This window comes from Zosterops lateralis, assembly GCF_965231275.1.
Source record: "Zosterops lateralis genome assembly, chromosome: 29".
NCBI classification, from domain to species: Eukaryota; Metazoa; Chordata; class Aves; order Passeriformes; family Zosteropidae; genus Zosterops; species Zosterops lateralis.
Window position 1 is genome coordinate 2,560,482 of NC_139789.1, and position 20,867 is coordinate 2,581,348.

Sequence of the window (20,867 nt, forward strand, 5' to 3'; positions counted from 1 at the left end):
CCTTTATTCAAAAGGCAGCGCAGCCCCCGGGGCTGAGCCCCTGAATTGGGGCTCGTTTCATTCCTCCGCTCCGCCAGGGGGCGCGCTGCCACCCCACTGCCGAGCCCGCCTCGGCGCGCGCATGCGCGCTGATTCAAAGGCGATGGCGGCTTCGGCGGCTCGGGGCTGAGGGGAAGCGACCCCGGCCTGGCCCCTCGCCCGCCCGCCGCTGCCTTGGCACCATGTCCTCGGACAGCAGCGGCACGGCAGCGGGCAGACAAACGACGACAGCTAAACGGAAAGGTAGCGTGGGGTGAGGGTGGAGCCGCGCCGGCTGAGGCGGGAGCCCGGCCCGGCTGAGGGGGAATCCAGGCTGAGGCGGGCAGCTCCGCGATGGGCCCGGCTGAGCTCTCTTTGCCGCTCTTTCAGGAGGAAGAGTCGTACAGTCTCGTTACCTGCAGTTCGATAAGAAAGACACCAAGAAGGCGCCGGGACTGTCGAGCTCAAGCATCTCTCAGCGAAAGGCAGAAAAGGTGTGAGGGGCGGCTTGGACCAGGGAGACCTGGGGAGAAACCGGCTCTGCTGGGGTAACGAGGGAGCCGTGGTGTGTTGCTGGGGGAGCTTGGGTGATACACTCGGGTGACCTGCAAAGCACCAAGGTGCCCTGGGATTTAGTTGTTTATTGTCAGCATTTAAGTTGAAGGTAAGATATTGCTGTTTATGTTGTATCTTAGCTGTTTCTTTATTTCCAGGATTCTTCGTCAAGTTCCTCTTCATCAAATACTTCCCTGCCGTCGTCTAGACCTAAAGCACGATCAGTTTGCTCTCAGAACAGAACTATTGCTGGTAGGTTTTACCAGTGTTTAAAAGCAATCTTTTGTATTTCCAGCCTATGAAACTTTCAGTTTCATAGTTGGTATTTTGTATTACTTGCATCACCGGTAGATGTTATTTGTGTGCAAAGGAAATTAGGAAACTTGATGTGGGACTAAGACAAATCAGGTCCTGGCTCTGGAACTGAGTGATTTGGTCCTTCCTGCCTTCTGCACAAGGTTTTGAACAGTTCTTTTCCTTTGCCATCACTATTACTCTGCTTTTTTTATTTGCTCTTTCTGTTAAACCAAATGTGAGTGACTGAAAATCTGTCTGCAAAACCATCCATCTTTATTTCTGTTGTTATTACCAATTATTCCTGTCTGGTATTACTGACAGTCCTTGGTTGCCTCCACAAATATCCAGTTATTGAGGCAAATTATTCCATTGTTTTCTGTGAATTGGGACCTCAAAGGTGTTGGAACTCTGGAGGCTGAGGATTTCAGGCTTTCTGTGCTGAGGAGGCACTGACTCTCAGGCAGGCACTGCATTTGACTTGAGGCCTTGGAACAGACTCCTGAAATTGAGTGATGGCACTGGGGTTGTGGGTGTGGAGTTTGAATAGGATTGTGTGATCTCACAGAGTGGAAAACTTGGAATTTAGGGGTTTAGTATATAATAGTATATGTGAAGCAATATGGAGGATTTTGGGTGTTGTCTAAGCCCTTCTTCACCTTCTTCTTCTTGGTTTCAGGTGTTTTTTTCTAATTGAGTGAAAAGTGTCTACATTGGGGACCTTGTGTGGTCAATTATTGGGTGAAAAGTATAAATAATACAGGTGTCATCTCATCATTGGGTGATTAGTGCTTAAATAACCTTGGAAAGAGTTAGAGGTGCTCCATTTTATCTCCATTTTCTGCCTCGTTAGTCAGAGCTCACAACTCGTGAGGCTGTAAATAGATAAGAAATAATAAACACTGAGTATTAATCCTGGCTCTAACACAAAGAAGAAAAGAAGTCTCACTGTATGAGGTCCTTAGAGAGTGGGCTTTAATCATAATAATTTTCCATTCTTGCTGCAATTCCAGTCTGTAACTTTAAAGTCTTTTAGAAAACAGGTGCTCATTAGACATCCCTGGGAGGAGAGAATGTTTCTGATAAGCTCAAGAGGGGCCTTGTCCAGGTGCAGCTCATCAAGGCCCAAGGAGCATTTCTCAGGTCATGGTGGGGTGTGAGGGGAGGGAGGTGACAACATCAGCTTTCCCTGAGCCTCTACAATTTGGAACTGTGAACTTGTGCAGAACCTAATTCTTCTAGTTCTAATTCTTTTAGTCTGATAACAACTTCTTTCTACAGATGTTGACCACAGCTCATTAAATCAGAGTGCTTTTGAGAAGGGTGACTTGCAGTCCACTTTATTAGACGAAGGAAAAATGAAGCTACCAGAGCTTGATATTTCTGCTATTAATGGTAAATTTCCATTCATAGACAATTTCTGGTGTTTTTTTTTATTTTTAATGCATGTGATGAAAATTGAGGATAAGAAATTCTTGTATATTCACAAAAGGATTTTAGCCAGAGGTACTAAGACCTTTGGAGTTCAAATTAACCTCTAGGTTTGTAGTATCTTTTGGGTGCTCTGTTTTTTTTAAAGCCAAAAAGTAAAGAATAAAATCAAAAATTAAAGAGTAAAGTACTCTCGAGTCTTTATTCCTATAACAAGTGGGTCTCAGCCCTTCTGAAAGTGGATCACATTTGTTTGTCACTTAAAGATAAATGCTCACCTGATCCCTATCTGTTCATGAATATATCAGAGCTGGAAACAGAGCACAGATTTTTTTACTGGTACACACAATAATTTTGAAATTATCTTTGCCTTTAAAGAACCTGGTGGTCTATTGGCCCACCCTGTAGACCTGGACACAAGGACACACTAACTTTTGCTGTTGTAATCCAGGTAAAAGTGACCCCAAGAAGAGTTCTTATTCAGAATCTGCTTCAGAAGGAGATTCAGAAACAAAGACAAGCAAAGTCACTGATGAGGTGAGTCTCACTGCTTACATTGGTAAGGATATTTATTTTGAAATTAAGATTTTCTGTTTATCTTTAATCTGAATTACAGCTGAGGTCCTGGGAGGATCTAAAGCCTCCTTGCAGAAGTCAGTTCTGCTGCTGGCAATGTTTGGTGTGTTGATCAGATATCTGGACACTGACCAGAGCTTTTCTTCCATTTCTTGTGGTAAAGAATCTGTTCTAATTATTGCATCTCCTCAGGTGGACTCTTCTTGCATTCCTGCCCATACTCATTAATTATGTCACATTAAGTATCTCCTGGCACTTTTGTTCTGAGAACTAACACTGATTCAAATCTAATATAAAGTGCCTTATTTGGGGATTTCATTCAATGTAGCACTGGAACTTCAAAATCTCTACCAGAATTATGAAAATCTGCTGAAAATATTACAAAAGGTGGTGGAACAAAGGGATATATTTAATTAACATGAGTGTTTAAAAAACAAACTTCTCTCATTGAGCTGCCTGTTGGCTTTGATGATTATAGGCATGAATTGGACTATTGGTAATTAATTTGACCACTGAAAAAACAATTGCTTAAATATCAAACTTGATGTAGAATATTTTTTTCTTTCCTGAAGGAAACTGATTCTTGTAATCTGATGGCAGAGCTGGAATCTGAGACACTGCTTTTAACTTTCCTAAGAATAAAGGTGAGAGTTGGTCAAGTATTTGGTGTTTCAGATAGAACCTTGATAGTGAGGAAATGTTTAATTTCTTAAATGCTTCCTGACCTGTAAAAGTTAGATTTTTGGGACTGTACATATTTATAATTTGTAAAACCATAAGACTTGCCATGAAAACTCTTAGAGTGGATTCAGTGCCAGTTTATTAAGCTCCTGTTGGTTCTTAGGAATTAGGGGGATGCAGAAGTTTTGGGGAACTGTGAGTCTGTCTGGAGTTGAAGGTTGTGGCAGTGACTTTGTTCCCTCAGTGCTCTGTGTGTGTATTTTCCTTTACAAAAAGGACTGAGGGTGAGAAGAGTCTTGAGAGGGCCTTTAACTCTGATTTTCTGTGCTTACTGTGTGAGGTCTCCTGTTCATTAATTGAAACTCTTTGGTATGGTCTGGGGCTTGCATTTCTTTATTCAGAATATATTAATTGCTCAGATGTAGCATTGCTTTAATTGTGAATATTTTTGGGATGTACTAGGCAGAGAAAAGGGTTGCCATGATGGAGGAAAAAGCAGAAGAAAACTTGATAAAATTGTGTGAAGAAAAGCGGAGAAAACAGAAGCAGCTCTGGGAGCTGAAACGTGAAATTCTGCTCAAGGAGAGAGAGGAGAAGCTCAATGAAACATTAGACAAACAGGTAAGTTTTAATTAATGCTTCTCTGATAGTTACACAAACTCATTTATGAGGTAGTCCTTTATCCAAGGGAGATTTCTCTGCTTCTGTGGCCTGCAGGGGTACAATTTCATGCATCTTAAAGCAAACAAATAACTCCTTCCTGTTGAGGCCTGCAGCACCTGAGCAGGTGCCTTTGTCACTGTGGAGTTGGCCCTGGTGGACAGGCAGGAGGGAGAAGCTCCTGGGCAAGGGCAGAGATTGCAGAGGCTGCCAGGGCAGGGTCTGGGACATGCACAGGAGGGGAAAGTCCCCAAAGCCACGTGAACATCCCACACTTGGGCAGCTCCAGTTATGGGTAGAGCTGAGATGTCACCCCTTAGAGAGAAGTGAACATCTTCTTTTATTTGTCTTGTTTGTATGTGTTAGCCACAAGCAATTCTGGCCTAATTGTAAGAAGCCAGGTTTCTAATGAATAATTAATGTTTGACTAATGAATTTTCAAAGCTGAACCTCTTTTCTTTTTAACAAGTACACATTGCAAAAATTGAACAAGGCTTTTGGAGAACACACTGGTTAATTACAGTCAGAGGATCTGATACAAAACCCTTTGGCTGTGTTGCCAATATCTCTGAGCTACAGAAACAAGAGAACTGGTACTGAGGATGTAGAGGAAAACATAATAAACAGTTTGATGGGATTATTGTACCACAGACTTCTTGCGTTCCTCTGTCAATAAGCATTTCAGAGTGGTATTTAGTTTTATCATAAAGCATTTTTTTGTAGTGGGTGTGTAATACAGAGAGATGTGCTTCTGGAGAGTGTTGTTCAGTGTGTGTCTCTTTCAGATAGAAGTGCTGTCTCCCCTGGTTGCTGTCTGTGAACAGTTCAAAGAGCAGTACAAAAGCTTTGCAGCTTCCCTGGATGCTACCAGACATGAATTACCCATAAAGAACATTCACATAGAAGGAGACAAGCAAACCTATCTTGGTATGAAAATTTGATTTATTGTATTTGCTTTCAGTTCTAGTGGGTTTATGCTAAAAAAGCTTTTCACATTGTTACTGCTGCATCTGTCTATGGCCACTGGAGGAATTTGTGTGCTCTTAGAGCCTGTGTGGACACTGGGCTGCACAATAATCACGTATTGTGCTGTGTGCAATTCTTATCTCTGTTTAAACACCTAACTACACAGTTTTTTATCTTGCAGCAGAGAAGAAATTAACTTTTAAAGTTAGCTCAGTCTTCATATACACCTTCTTTAGCAGGTTTCTATATATTTTGATATATATACTTGCGTTTCTCCCCCTTTCTTTTTCCCATTGTGTAAACAAGTTGTAGGAATGCTGTGATCTTTCTTGTTTCTCTGTCTGAGGGACAGTCAACTTGGCGGACTTGCTCATGTTTCTTGCAGAACTGGAGCTTAAATGTTAATATGTGCTGTCTTGAATCAGAGAATATTTAATAAATTAGCACATGTATTTTGTATTGAAGTCTGGACAAAAATTTACATTTTTAAACTGCTGGTGTGCAAAAAACAAGATTCTTAAATAATTTACAGCAATCTTGCACTTCAAGACAAATGCGAAACGTTTATTGAAGAACTTAGAGTTCTTGTAAGAAGACTAGAAAGGAATAGGTTCACTTTTTTGTTTGTGAATGTTGAAGGACATGACAGAATAAGTTTCATGGAGAGGATACACGCCAACAGCAATACATGAAACTGGACAGGGAATTTTGGGTGTCTCAAACTTGTTTATTCTCTTCATTTATCCTAAAAATCTTTGACATACTCTAAGTGAGAACTTGATGAGCAATTTTAATAGCCTGTTGCTGGTGCTGGTCACAACAATGAAAAATAATTTGCCTTTCATGGTTTCATGGTGTTTTTGTGGAAGCTGAAAAGTATCTTTTTTGTCATCTAGTTCACCTGTCTCTGGGTTAATCCAGCTGTTAATATCTCGTATTAACTGGTGCCTCTCTCATTTTTGATAATACCTTTAACTGCTTATCTTCCAGATGAACTGGGAAAGCAATTAATGATCACACAGGAGCTTCTGGCAGAAGTTATGCCAGAGCACTCAGAGGATAGTGCAAAAGCACTTGGTGCACTGAAAGAGCTTAAAGAAGTGTCTCAGCAACTGAGTAAAGGGCTTCAAAGGTAATCTCAACCATTGGGTGGAAAGACTTGTTGACTAAATATTCAGAGGAACGTCTATAGCCCTTGCCAGAATATGGAGGAGGGTTGACTGAGGACTTGGTAGCACTAAGTGTAATTCTCTTTGAAGCAGTCATCTGCATTTCACTCCCTACCCTGCCTACAGTCACACTGGGATGTTTGGGGTTGGGTTTGTACTCCAGGTGAACCACATCAGTGTGCCATTCTCTGACACTTCAGCTGAGAATTTCACTGAGCAAGAACAGACTTGGTAAGTTTAGGTGTGTAGGAGTGGAGAAACCCAGGAGACAGAAAAGTGAGCTGCAAACTGTCTTAAATAACAATCCTGAAAGTGTGTCATCCTTGAGAAGGCACAAGGAGCACAGTGAAGGGTTTTTTCCTTAACTCTTGTTACAACATATACAAAGCATCACTGGAAGGGTGAGGAAGGGATAAAGCATGACTAATGTCCTTCTCTTCCTTCATTGCCCCAGAAGACATAATAGACATTAAGCAACTTGTCTCCCCCTCCTGCAAACTGTCCCATCTCTCTTCCCAGTTCTTGCTTTTGAGAAGAAAATTCACTTTTACATTTGTTTTCTTCTGGTTGGGCCATAGTAAGAGAAAGATGGAGATGTCCAGGCATGTAATCTTTGGGCTAAAGCAGAGTTATTAATCTTCAGAGTCACTGATTTAGTTTCATGTGTTCCAGGAGCTTCACAGATGTGCAGAACCTCTCGTTTGACACCAGTAAAGAAGTTTCTTTGCATAACCAGTTAGTGTGTGAAGAGAATCATGGAGTAGATGTTGTGAAACGCTGGTATTTCAACTGAGTTTGTGATGTTTTACTGCTGGGTAGGTACTAACTTAAAGCCAGCAGATGTTTTTTCCTTTTAGTTTTTGTGTGGACATACAACTTGCCCAGTTTGTCAGTGCAGCCAGCAGCAAGGGTGCTCACTGATACAGGAGCTGGAGAGTTGTTCTGCAGGCTGTCTCACAGGGAGACATTGCCACTCACTTTTAATGGGGATTTCTGTGACAGGTTTTCTGTCTCTTTCTGCCTTGACAGTACTGAAAGGTAAATGATAAAAAGTGCTATTCCTGACAAATCTGGTCTGTGTGGTCACCTGCAGCCTGAGTGTTAGTTGGTCACTGAACAACTTCTGCAGGACCTCAGATTTGTCCCGTATTTCTGGATGTGCTGGGTGGATACAAAGCACTTGCTTGGAAGGAGCCGGGTCACTTTTAACTAGTGAGAAGTTTTGGTAACTGGTTGCCTAATTGCCTTGTAAATAAATTATTGAATTAACAAATGCTTTTGTATAAACCTGACTCCTCTTTAAGGATATTCTTTGTAATAATAAAGACTATTTTCCTCTGCTCTAGCAGTACCCTTCAAGTTTGAATATGTTCACTGATCTCCTACAGCAGCTTTTGTTTCCATCTGGCCTTGCTTAGGGCTAATACTGCACAGTCCAGTGCTGCACTTGGACACACCAAGTGGTCCCAGTGGTCAGCCATGAGCACCCCAAGTGCTGGGGCCAAAGGATTGGGAATGGGGGAAGGAACCACAAACCTGATCACTGAGTGCATGTGCTGTGCTAGGAACCTACAGGCCACATCTGGCGTGTTTCTTCAACATCCTTTCCTTTTCTTACTTGGAATGCATTTTTCTCTTGAAGACATGCTGTAACCTGTATTTCTTAATCTGCAGAACCTCATTCTGTGATGGTTTTTCATATTTCTAGCTTAAGCTGTGTCTCTAAGGCTTTTTGGCCTACTCCTAAGATACCTGGAGTATTATCCTTGCACTCCTTCAGGTGCTGTTCAGGCTTTCTTCCTGGCACTACTAAAGGTCTAACTAGATTCTTGTCTCCTTTTATTAAAAATCAGGAGTAAATGAAGTAACTGGATCAGTAGATGTGCCACACCCATAAACTGTTCAGACCCTCCTTGCATACAATGTCAGTGCCATTTTTTTAGCAGCAGCTTCTCTGTGAACCAGTGTTATTTAAGGATATCCATCTGTTACTTTTTTCCTCAGATGATCTGCACCTGGTAGTTCACCTGTGTGGCTGCAATCCCGCACGTCAGCAATAGATGCTGGATTAAGCTCTGGGGCAGGAGCATGAGCTGCATCCCTGAGTTTGGCCACTGGATGGGGAACTTGGCCCAGCAAAGTCAGCTTGGCTGTCCTTGTGTGGGCTGGTTAGTTTTGGTGGATGGAGATGTGGGTAGAAAAGCTCCAGTATGATGAAACTGGTTTGGATTATTGCTGAGCTGTGTCCTCACACCTTTAACCTCTTTATGATCAATGTGGCAATTCTGAGACTGAAAGTTGGGAAGGGTCATCTTAAATATGACAGGGGAGGGATGGAACTGAATATTGTAGTGTGCTGATAATAATGTCTCTGCACAGGCATATCAGCTTGTCTTCCCTAGGATTCCTTCATGGTACACCTCACTGATGGTCTAAAAAAGTATTTTTCTTTTAAGAAATACTTTTAAATTAAACCCATTCTTTTCAGTCGAGTGACTTTCTTCCCTTGAGATACTATTGGATGTGTATACCTACACCCAAACGTTACTTGAGCAACAGCCAGCAATGCAAATTTTCGCTCTGAAAAGCGGTGGAATGCTGCCGGTTCTCCCCCGGGGAGGTGCTTGCTGTGAGCACAATTAAAGGCTGTAAATCTTGCGGGGGCAGTAGTTCAGCCCCGCTGCTGCAGGCGGCACTCGCTGCACTCCTTATCCTCTCCCACGGGGCAAAGGGGAGTCCTGGGGCTGAAGCCAAACTGCTGCTACAGAACAATTCTGTGCCCGGGGATGTGCGCTCATTGTTTCAGAAGAATCAGAGGCATTAATTTCAGCATTCTGGCCATTCTTTAAACTGAACACTTGTGTAATTCTTTGTACAAATGGTACAACAAGTGTTAGCTAAAGCAGCTCGGCCTCTCCAGGAAAAGATTTTTAAACTAGTTTGAACAGAGACTTTTTCTTCTTGATTTTCATGGATGTTCTTTCTAAGTGATCCTGTTTTGGCTCTTTGCAGAAGTGTTTTAGGTTCCTGCACCTTGAAATAGCTACGGAGTTGCTTGCTGTCATTTAACACTGTACAAACAACAACAACAAAGAACTGCAGAATCACTGGAGCAGGGGCTAAACAGATGTGACACCACTTATTTTATATTTTCCACTTATTTTCTGACAATGTCACATGCTCTAAATCGGTTGGAATCCTAAACAAATTAAGAGCTCTTTTTATTCAGGTTATGTGTCTTTTTTTTTTTTTTCCCCCTGTGGAATTAATAATGTTCTCCCTGCTGTAACTTGTATCAACGAAGATTTAGTTTAGTTTTGTTTTGTCTGAACTTGTGCTGCACTTATTACCTATTTATTCATCTTTTAGGCCAGAAGTTCTTCTTGACCAATTGTTAACATTCCTGTGTGTTAAGGTGCTTTTTTGGGGGAAGGGATTTTTTTTTTCTTCCTCCAAAAACTGAAAGCATTTGTGAAATGAGCCAGGTGGGTGAGAGCCTGGGAGGAAGGGGGAGCCCAGGAATTGAAGTATTTGTCCCTTGCAAAACTCTTGGTTGTTTAAAAAGAGATTGGCAAAGCTTTTAGGCTGGGTTTGCCCTGCAGCTTGCCCTGCCTGGGTCCTGGTGTGTCTGGGGGAGCTGTGACCACATTCTCCTCAGTGCCAGACCCTGACCACCAACTCGGCAGGGCTGAGTCAAGGCATTTTTTTTGCTGTAATTCTTGTACTGCCTGCAGTGGGGGCTCCGGGGTCAAGGTAAGGCAGGATCCCTCCTGCCCGGGGTGCTCTGGGGTGGAGCTGCAGCTCTGGAAATCACCGAGGTTCGTTTGTCCCCTCCCCACACCCCAAACCCCCAACTCTTTGTTCACCCGAGCTGCAAACGGAGCTGAGCCTGTGCTCATCAACAGCCAGCAAAGCAGCTCATGACCCCAGCAGATGTTTCTGCATTTTAGGCTAATGAGAACTTATTGGATTACTGCAGTCTTCCCTGCCTAGGAGTAAATACCACTTTGTTGGAGATCCGGAAATTCATACTGAATATGATAAACAAACTGCTGGCTGGGCTGGGATTGCCAGGACATGAAAAGAGTTCCAGAGCGGCAGAAGATCTAACAGCTCTGAAATGCACCACTGAGCCACACCAATTAAGAGCATTTCCAGTGATTATGTGAGCATTCCTGTTCAACTCACAGAAATTATTTTAGGTTGTTTCTTCCGCTGCATTTGTGTGTGGTCTGTACAGCAAGCACGAGGTTTGCAGAGTGGGCTCCAATGCCTCTGATCAGTTTCTTTTAAAATATTTCTGTCATAATGTATATCCAAAAAGTGAGTTTCCTGCTAATTCAAGATCTTAAATTTCCTATGTTATGGTTGTCCCTTCAGATATAACTAATTTTTAAATTTATACAGACAATGTATGATTGGAGATGGCCTGTAGGATATAAAAACTTAATTCCTTTGTTTAATATCTCTTGCATATGGGAGGTGGCTCTACTGTTCAGTCAGACTATGCACAAGTTGTATTTCACCAGTCACGTAGGAGCTGAGAAGAGAATTGGGAAATTATTTCTGACTGAATGTCTGAACGACAGCCCCTTCTGATAAGAACAGTGCTCTTCCTTCTAAATCATTCAAAATCCTTCATTTGAATGCTTTCCTAGTACTATTTCAGTCACTTTGTCAGGATTTAAAATGTTATATTACTGTCAAAGATCACTCTCCTGTTCTATAGATGGATAATAACCATTTTTGACAGAACTATTTAATAATTATGTTCTCAATATCATTATCCTGTTATATGCTACTTAGATTACACTCTTAGTTGAAAAGTGCTCTTTAATTATCTTTTCCTTATAATTTCTTCTAGAGATGTTTGTATTCCTGGGGGACAAGATCAGTCTGATTTCTGCCACTCTTTCTGGACTGATGCAGTCTCTGTTAAACCATTTTCCTCAGTGCTGGTGAGGTGCAGGAGGGTGGCAAAGCCTGGGACACTTATTTTGCAGTTATCAGTTTCTGCTTTTGCTATCTCTGGCTGTCACAGAAACACGAAGAGAGAACAAAACCCAGGGGTAAAGAATAGGTGTGGCTTTTTTACCATGGATATAATACTGTAAAAATTAACTAAGGCCTTGTTCTTGTCTGGTGGTGTGTAATGACTGAGATTAATGTTTTTCCTTTGGTAAAAGGGGAGAAATTATTCTGGAAGTTGATGACTTTTTTTATTTTTCACCCACCTTCTGCTAAATCTAGTGTGTACAGGAATTAACACAAAACTCAATGATTAATAGCCTTGGGTTTAGTACAGTATCTTTTATGTGCACAATTTACACGTATTTAAACAGTGAGAATTACCTTCTATACCTTTGGATCTGATCATCTGAGTGACAAGTTAGTGTCACCACTCATGCTGAGGCAATTATCAAGGGCTAATTATTGATGGCATGGTCCTACCACTTATTTCCTGTGAGTTGTCTTACTGATTTCAATCTGGCAATTGAGGTGGGGGGGGGGGGGGGGGAAAGCAGAAGTATTCCCAGCTGAGAGTGGCAGTACTTGAGAATTATTATTTTTTGCTTGACAAATCCCTGTCTGATAATTTTCACATTGCACAGGGGGTTTTTTTTATGAGATATTTGGGACATGGGGGAAAATTCCTTCTCCTGCAGAGTGATGATGAAGTGAAGTGATCAGGATGTGAATTAGATCTGGTTCAGAACCAGTACAGATGTATTCACACCTTGTTCTCTAAACCCCTGTCCCTCCCTCACCTTTCAGCCACCAGCATGGCCAACACCAATCCTCCACATGCTCTGAAGTGCTTGAGATTCCTAAGACTTTATGAGGAGCAGAATTACGTTTTCTGTAAACGAAATAAAAATCTGAGCTATGCACAGTGCAAGCGGGTGGGTGAATATGGCCCATAGATCTGACTGATGAATAGTTTTTATACATGAGCAGTTCTTACAGAACTTCCTTTTAACTCCTAACCATTACCAGATGTGGGTTGCAGGCGGCTGCTGGAATTCCAACACCTGTTGCATCACACTGAATGGGATTCATTTTGGCAAGCACTGAAAATTCCATTTCAGTAAGTAAATAGTTTGAAATTATATCTAAAGCCTCCCCCCCTTTTTTTTTTTCAGACCAAGTTGATTCCAGCCTTATTTACAGGATTGCACATACCTTCATAATTAGAAGATGGTTTGCAGTCTTCAGAGGCTGTAATTGCCTGAGATTTCTTGTAGTCAGTAAATATCAAATGGAAAAATCTTCAATTTAGGAGAAATTTCTCCTTTAAAAGAGTGAGCAATTCAAAAGAGCTGTACTCCACATAAGGGGAATCTCTATCTGTGCTTTTTGAGATGTACAAATACACATTTGTGTCTTATTCTGAAGATGATGGAGCTTCATTTTAGAACTGCACTTTGCTGCATTTATCAATCCATTGCTGAATCCTGCTGGTTGTTCAAATTCCTTACGCAGAGCTTTTTCAAAGCTCTTTCCTGTGGTTGACAGGATAAGTGTTTAGTGGCATTTTGTGGGGTTTTTTTGTACATTCCCCATGGATCTCATGTACAAATCTGTAATGAACCATTTGTGGTTTGCTCTAGAAAGCTATAGATTGAGTGTAGAGCTAATTAATGAATTAATATTTTTGAAAGCATGATGCTGTTTCAGCTCAAACATACCTGAACTCTGCCATTCCATGGGAACAGCAAAGGTGCTTCATTTGCATTTTGCCTCCTTTAATCTTTAATCAAAGGATCCCAACATCCCCTGAAGTGTCACCCCGAGGAGAGGCTGGGTCAGTACAGCTGCTCTGCAGACAGGAGAACATTGAGGCAGGCCAGGTTCTGTGTTTGTAGCTGAGAATATGAAGAAACTGGAAAACTATTTGGAGTTATCAGATTTTTTCTTTGCCTGTTTCAGTTTGTCTCAAAAAAAAGCCCCAAAGAAGCAAGCAAACAAACTAACCCTAAACCACTTTAATGTACTTTCTAATAAGTTCCTTCTCATAGTTCCCAGCTCATCATTTCCTTGGGAAGTGACCCCTGTCCTTCTAGAGTCTCGTCTAAATTGTCAAAAAGTGTTTGTTCTTTTTCTAGGTTTGTTCTGCCTCTCCACAAAATGAGACAGTGCTGGTTTAGGATAGATTTAAGTAGGAAAATGTAGCCATATCTCACAGTGTTACCCATTATTAAAGATAATTTGAATTTATCAAAAAGCTACTGAGTTAGTGACTTTATATTTTTAAGAGAAGACATCAAAATGAGTGTCAGTTTCACACAAGACAAAAGTCTGAGCACTATTTGTGTGTATAGGCCACGTGTATTAAGGGGAAAAGTGATTGAAAGTACCTACACTGAGGGTTTTCATTTATTGCTGGGGCAAGAATTCCTCTCTGAGGCACATCTGGGATCCCGGTGTGCCTGGGTTTTCTCCAGCAGGGATCAAAGGAATCATTCCTTGATATCTCTATGCAGTGGGAGATGGCATTTGTTCTGTCACCTCGGCTCTGCTGTCGCCTTGGGTTTGCTTTGCCCGGTTTGTGTGAGCTCTACTGCAGCTCTTCCTCAGGCTGGTGCAGTGAGAGCTCCCTCTCCTGTCCCGAGCCCCTGGAACCGCGGGACAGAGGGATGGAGAGGGACAGATTAGGGCCTAGGGAGAGAGGAGGATGGAGGAGCATCAGTGCTGGCACCGGATTTTGGGCTGGAAAGCAGCTCCCGGGCAGCGCTCTATTGAATCCCCGAGCGCACAGAGGCTCCGTTACCGGGACTGGACCGTGCCGGGGGTCCTGTTCCATGGGACTTTGGCTTTCGCAACTCTCCCATCCCTGGGGCTCAGGAGGAAGGCGAGGAGCTCAGGCAGCGCTCCCGGGGCTGTTGGGGCTCGGCAGCCCGGGCAAGGCGAGCAGAGCGGGGCGGGCGGAGGTGAGGAGCGGCCGGGGCCGGGCTCAGCGCACCTGGGGCCGGGCGGGGCGCGGCCCCCTCCCCTCGTCGCTGTCAGGAGCGGGCGGGGAGCCGCAGACAAAGAGCCGGGGCCGGAGCCGAGCGGGCACCGGGGCCAGGAGGGGGCGGCCCGGGGGCGGGGACGCGGCGGGGGCGGCGGCCAGAGCACCGGGGAGCCGAGCCCGGGCGCGGGGCGGCGGAGCCTCGGGCTGCGCTCGCCGGGAACAAAAGGCTCCTGCTGCCCGCGCACGGCGCCGTGGCCCGGGCTCCCCGGCACCATGGCCGGCTGCGAGCCCCGCCGCGCCCGGGCACTGCTGCTGCTGCTCCTGCCGCTCGCCCTGTGCAGCCTGAGCGCCGCCCAGCCCCGCCAGCGCCAGTGAGTACCGGGGAGCCCGCGGCAGCATCCCTGGGCAGGGCGGCGGGGGAGAAGCGGCTCTGCTCGACCACGGCTCCGGGGGGTTCACTGGCCGTGGAACAAAGCCCGGAGGGGTCGCGGACGGTTGTCCCCGAGCGCGGGGAAAGGGGAAAGGGAGGAGAAAGCTCCGGTGCCCTACCTGCTCCAGCTGCTCCGCACAGCGGCCCGGGGCTTTGATCTGCCGACAATTATTTAAGGAATCCGCTGCCGGCGTGCCGGGGCTGGGTGAAGGTGGCGTTGGGCGCTCCTGAGCCGCGTGTGAAGTTTGTTGGCTTTTTTTTTTTTTTCTTTCTTTTTTTTTTTTTTTTTTCTTTTGGGGAAAGTTCTCTGAGTTTTAGATATTGAAGCTGCAGCTTTTTTTTCCCCGTATGTTGAGGTTAATTTTGATTAAGGTTTGTTTTGTTCTTTATCCCTGGCTTATTGTAGCCCATCAGCATCGTGAATAGCTGCATTAACCGAGTGCCGTGGAGAACTTATTCTCACTTGCTTACTAGAAAATATTTTACGTCCTGCCAAGTTTTGGTGTAACCTGACAGAGCCGTTGGTTAAATGCGCTTAAAGGATCTGTCCGGTCCCTGTCAAGTTAACTCTTTCATTGCCAAGTCAAATATTTAATTTTCAAATGCCACTTATTAAGTGATTTAAATAGTTGTATCAAGGGACTGATACTTCAGAAGGAGTTTTAGCGATTCAGAACAATGTGAGTACATGTGCTTCACATATGGCACTGCACTGCTGGGCTTATGACAGTTTAAATCTGATCATTTCATCCTGGATGCAGCTGGTACTCCTTCTCCCTCTGCAGCTAAATCAGCTGTCTCTCTTACCCAGGATTTGCAGGCTCAGTAGTAACTTTTTATTGTTATTTATTGCCATTCCGATGAATTTTCAAACCTGGCAGCCATAAGGTTTTGAATCTGCAAGTACCCCGTGCAATTTAACTCGGATGCCACAGAGTTCTGAACTTCCTTTGGGGGTAATGGGATCTCCATGGCAATGAGGCCTGCTGAGAGAGAAACATGGGCTTGGAATTTGATAAAAGATTACTTGGGGGCTGTAAAACACCATCATCCTCATCCCAAAGTGATAATTAATCATGAGCTAAAGCAACCTGGCTCATGGGACTGCAGAAACGCATGGGCTGAGAAATTTGGCTTTGAAAAAGCATCTGAGGAATTGCCTCGTGTTAAAAAAGTCCTTTTGGGTAGGGAAAAAAAAAACCCAGAAAGGTGTGTCATGAAGAGAATATAAATGTGTTGCTTCCAGCCCAGTGCATCAAAGAGCTCAGAGCCTGCAATGCTTTTAGCTGACAAGTTCATGGCACGGTGCCATTCACAGAGGAGTGGTGCAGATTCCATTCAGAAACTCTCACATTGCAGCATCTATGGGAGGTCGTTTTGGGTGGCTTTAAAGCTCTCTGGGTGCCTCCTAAAATAATGCCTTTTGTAAACTTGCAGGATCTAATTGTTTGAACAAGAATGTGGTTGTAGAGCTGGGGATTCAAGCCCAGTTTTGTAGCTGCAGTTTCTGGGCTGTTTCTGTATAAACTGAGAGTTCAGGTGTGTTACATGCTTTGAGTCTGGCATTTAGAAAGCTCCAAAAATCAGCTCTGAGTCCCTTCACTTCTCCTGTATGAAGCTGAACTATGAAAATGGAGCATATGATTGAGTCAAAAATATCTAAATTGTTTCAAAGAAAGCATTGGCTATAAAGTTCTATAAAAGGTTCAGGTACCTTCTTATTCCTTCATGAGCTTCAGCTCTTTTATGATTAGCTGGTTGTATATTTAGTTTTTTTTACATATAATAGATAAATTAGTGTGTTTTTTATTATAGATGTAATAAACATTGATGTATTATGGGTTTTATTTAAATCCTAAGGATTTTTAAGCCATTTGTAACCACTTAGACTCTGTTTGTTCATTTATATTTATTAGATACAGGCTTAGACTACTGATGACAATAACTGTGACCGTACAGGGGGAAACATATCACAGAGTATTTGTTCTTTCCCTTTTGCTACACAAAAAGTGTCTCACAAGTGAAGGTAACACTCTCTTGGCTGTGTCTTGACTGACCACTTCCAATTGTGCTCCTCAGGGGTTATTTGATTGCAGCACCTTCTGTTTTCCGCTCTGGGGTGGAGGAAGCCATAAGTGTGACCATCTTCAACTCTGTCAAGGAGACCACGGTGCAGATCCAGCTGGTGGTCAAAGGAGAGACGGTGTCACGGAGCCACGGAACAGTCCTGGGTGAGCTCCTGCACTTCTGCACTTGAGAACTCGGTTAGGAGTTGAGGTGCTGATATCTCCAGAAGAATTGCTTTAGGTGATCATGGAATCAAACTAATTGATTTGCTGCTGCTGCTGCACCTTCTCAGTTGATTGTGCCAATGTGCTTTTGATGTGTGTGATCTCAAACATGTAAGGCTGGCAACTTTGGAACACCAAGACATACAGACACCCAATGCAACTGATACTCTGGAGTTTTATAGTGATTGTACTTCTATTTGATGCCTGGATATTTATTAGTGGGGGGCGATATAAGGAATAGGTTTATTTTAAAGAAAAGTATAAAATCTACATCATTATGAATTTCTTCACAAAGAAGAGTGCTGGGAACACAATTTCCCCATCTTCAGTACTGGGTGTTGCTGAGAGAGATGGTAATGTTTGTGTAGTTGGATAAGTCTTTAAAATCCAAGCCAGACACCTCTGTCCTGTGAGTAAAATCAATGTGATTTGATAATATCCAATTTAATACTGAGTGAATTTGCACTGGTGGAAGTGAAGTCCAGTAGCTCTGTTGTATCACTGTCAGTAGTGGTGGAAGCTGTAGTGTAGTCAAGGCAATCTTTAACCCTCATGTTTTAACCCTTCTGTATGTTAAAACTGGGAGTTTTATGAAAGCCATTCCATTTCTTGGAACAGATTGTCCCTGGTTGTGTCCTCCCCTTGATGTATTTGAAAGTGACAATTGCAAAACAATTCAAAGGGAGTGATGCTGGCACATGTGGACAGCAAATGCTCAAGGGAACTCCTAGGTATGACTGTACCCAGCAACCCAAACAGATCCCAGTTTGTTTTGAGAATTGTTTAAGTCCCAAAAGAGGCCAGGTCCTTTTTTACAGCAAAACACTTCTGGGGGCACAGGCTGCCCTGTGCTGGAGCCCCAGCCTTTGGGGTGCTCTCCAAGCACTTTGCAGTTTGCATTGGGCTAAAGTTGTAAATAAACATGGACCAGGTTTGTTTTGGAGAATTCACCTGGGTCTGATTTACCCTGGAGACTGTTTTACACAGGGCAGGAAAATTACTTCAGGTGAAATCATAACAAAGGGATACTGCAGCTCTGTGGTGTGGAGTCTTCCTTCACTCAACTGCAAATACCTAAAATCTTAGTGCCTTACCTTGAGAATAACTCTTGCTTTCTCTCTCTCTTTCTCTCTCATATTTTAGATAAAGGAACAATTAAGCTGAAGGTGAGTGTCAATTATTTCAAGATGTTTTCAGTGACTTTCCCTCAGCCATATCAAGCATTGCTCTCTGGCACAAATAAATGTCACATTCTGGGGCACACACTGAGGAGGACACAGCCTTCACCAGAGGAAAAGCGGAGAGTGAAAACAACAAAGCTCAACCCATCACAGCTCACCTGCCAGGCCTTTACACCACTAAAGAAAATCAATGGCTTGTGGCTCCACATAAATTTCTGTGTTGGGATTATTTTATAAGAATGACAGTACAGAATTCTGTGGGGGGGTTATGACTTCAAATGTTGGCAGAATGGTGCTGGACTAGAAGAACAAGCCCTTAAAAGTGTTTGGTCTCTTAATTTAGGACTTAATTTGGGACATTGAAGGGGGGTGGTGGAACAAAATATTCAATTGTGATCTGCATCTCAAATGGTGTCAGATTTTTTTACTTTGTCACTTTGAATCTGAAGTAATTTTAAAATGTTCATTTCTCTGAACAACTAGTTGAACATGTACATGCATGCACTTTTTGTTTTGGGGACTTTTCTGTGTTGGTTGTTGGGGGTTTTCCCCTCTGTTGGGAGAGCTGTGGGTTGATTTCCCCACGTAACACACTTTCTGTACTGGAAGCTGCATGTGTAGGTCATGGATCAACCATCACTTTACTTCAGTGATAAAGGGCAGAAGAGAATTTCCTGCCATGTTTTCAGCATGAATTTACCTCCTTTGAACTGTAAATATTGTAGAAAATCTAGTATGTCCTTAATTTTCTTTTCACTACTAACACAGATTTCCAACAAAACACAGCAGGTGGCTCTTATTGCTCACTTCGGTGTCAACTACACTCCCCAAAAGCTCAAAGGCTTTTCTGTGTGTTCTTCACCTCCTGGTGTGTTTTTTAGGTGCCTTCAGGGCTTCGTGGACAAGCACACCTGAAGGTTTGGGGCAACAGGCACCTGGCAGAGGAAGGGTACATTTTCCACAACTACACCACAGTCACTATCGACAGCAAGGGCTCCTCAGTGTTCATCCAGACTGACAAACCTGTCTACAAACCCAAGCAGAAAGGTAAAATCATCTTGGACAGTTTGCCAGATTCTAGGGCTGCTTTCCAGGGTAGTTTTAGGATGAGCTCTTCTGTTCAATCTCAGCTCTGGTGACTGATAAATTCCCTCTTTTCCTTTTTCAGTGTTGATAAACCTCTTCATGGTGACTTCTGACCTGAGGCCAGTCAATGACAGGGTAAAGAAAACTATTTTCTTTCACACTGTGCAATGTGATGGAATACTTTGTAGCCTGCATTCTATTCAAATGTGCACTTATGCAGAAACAGAACTGGATTTTTAACCTACTTAGGCATAGCTTATGATAGCTTGTTGAATTTGTAATTTAGCTTTTTGCACTTGGTCATATTCCTATTGGGGGAGAATACAAAGTTTTGGGGTGCTGGCAAATAGGAAGGCAGCTCTGCCAGAGCAGAGACAAGAATTTTTCAGAGACTTGCACCTTATTTAGGTAGTGCACAGATATGTAAATTACCACTTTTCAAGTTAGATGTCTGAATTAAATGTGTGTTTCTCAGGCTACTTCTTAGCAAAGAAGAGATGTTCAAACTCTGTCACTTTAGGTCTCACACCTTGCTTATGTTGACTCAACACTTCATCAAACAGCCGAAAAGTTGTTTCATAAAGCCTTTTATTTTTCTTTTTTCTTTCAGATTGAAGCTTATGTGGTGGTGAGTATCTGTGTGCCCATCTAGCACATGTCCTGTAGAGGTACAAGGTTTGTGTAGCCTTTAAAGGAACAAATCTGTGCTTTTCCTGTCCATTATGGCCATTCCCCCCACCCAGCACCCAGCCTATGCAATTCTCTATTGCTGTGTCTTTATCTGATTTCTGTGCCTTGGGGTTTTTTTGGTTTTGGTGTTTTTCTTTTTTTTTTTTTTTTTTTTTTTTTTTTTGCTATCACCAGCAAATATCCTTGTTTTCTACTTCAGTTTCAGAAATCCATTCCCATTTTTCAGCCTGAGCAGAATTGGTTTGATTCACTGGGATTTATAACTGTGAGAGCCCCACTCCCTCTCACTTTTTTTCAACGTCCACCCACTCCCATCCTTCATGTGCTGGGCTGACAGAGCAGGGCCACCCTTGTCTCTGCACCCAGACAGAGACAGTGGGCAGTAGAAATTCATGGAAAGGAAAGGGTTCTCCTGTCTTCTTCCTTATGAAGTGAATGAGAGGTTCCTTCTGTGTTTAGTCTTATTTTTTTCTTTTTTTTAACCATTTGCTTACCTGTCAGAAAGCAGAACGATTCACTCTTGTTGAAGATTTAAGGCTGGCAAAACCAGCAGGATTCATTTCATCTTAGTTTGTCAGCTAAAATTTGTCTTGCTGGTTGTTCAAGCTCTCTTTAGGAATAAGATGTTTTCAGAGATCAGCTCATCCCATCCAGGACTGGTGTCTCAAGACAGGGGAAAGCTCTGCTGCTTGACAGCCTTTACTTGTGTGCATTCCTCATAGGAGCAGAGCTCTTAAATAATTCCAGAAAGCAAACACCCCTGGTGAGGTATTTTAATATAACACCTATTTTTGACAGGTTTTGGTTACATTTGAGCCCTTTGTGAGGTGTGTATGTTACAAAATGAAGTTCTTTGCTGCAAAGTGAGTTAAATGAGTATGAGTG

General features: G+C 43.1%; 2 protein-coding genes across 3 annotated transcripts in view; both read left to right on the forward strand.

Annotated features, from left to right (window-relative positions):
• Positions 1–198: 198 nt before the first annotated feature.
• Positions 199–9,027, forward strand: HAUS8 (HAUS augmin like complex subunit 8). Of its 2 annotated transcripts, XM_083880117.1 has the most exons (11): positions 199–282; positions 409–512; positions 732–825; positions 2,149–2,262; positions 2,750–2,835; positions 3,447–3,518; positions 4,018–4,176; positions 5,001–5,142; positions 6,172–6,313; positions 7,023–7,165; positions 8,355–9,027. In XM_083880117.1, exons 1-10 carry the CDS (start codon positions 222–224, stop codon positions 7,141–7,143), a joined length of 1,095 nt encoding a protein of 364 aa, XP_083736243.1. In that variant the 5' UTR covers positions 199–221; the 3' UTR covers positions 7,144–7,165; positions 8,355–9,027. The 2 variants fall into 2 exon arrangements, with proteins under 2 accessions (XP_083736243.1, XP_083736242.1); XM_083880116.1 differs by lacking the exon at positions 8,355–9,027 and having other exon boundaries at positions 7,023–7,590.
• A 5,369-nt stretch (positions 9,028–14,396) lies between these two features.
• Positions 14,397–20,867, forward strand: part of CPAMD8 (C3 and PZP like alpha-2-macroglobulin domain containing 8) — a 55,131-nt gene continuing 48,660 nt past the window's right edge. The window contains exons 1-6 of the mRNA XM_083880184.1: positions 14,397–14,675; positions 16,814–16,965; positions 18,169–18,191; positions 19,088–19,253; positions 19,375–19,427; positions 19,903–19,924. Coding sequence (XP_083736310.1) covers positions 14,578–14,675; positions 16,814–16,965; positions 18,169–18,191; positions 19,088–19,253; positions 19,375–19,427; positions 19,903–19,924 — 514 coding nt within the window. The 5' untranslated portion in view covers positions 14,397–14,577. The remainder of the gene's footprint in view (positions 14,676–16,813; positions 16,966–18,168; positions 18,192–19,087; positions 19,254–19,374; positions 19,428–19,902; positions 19,925–20,867) is intronic.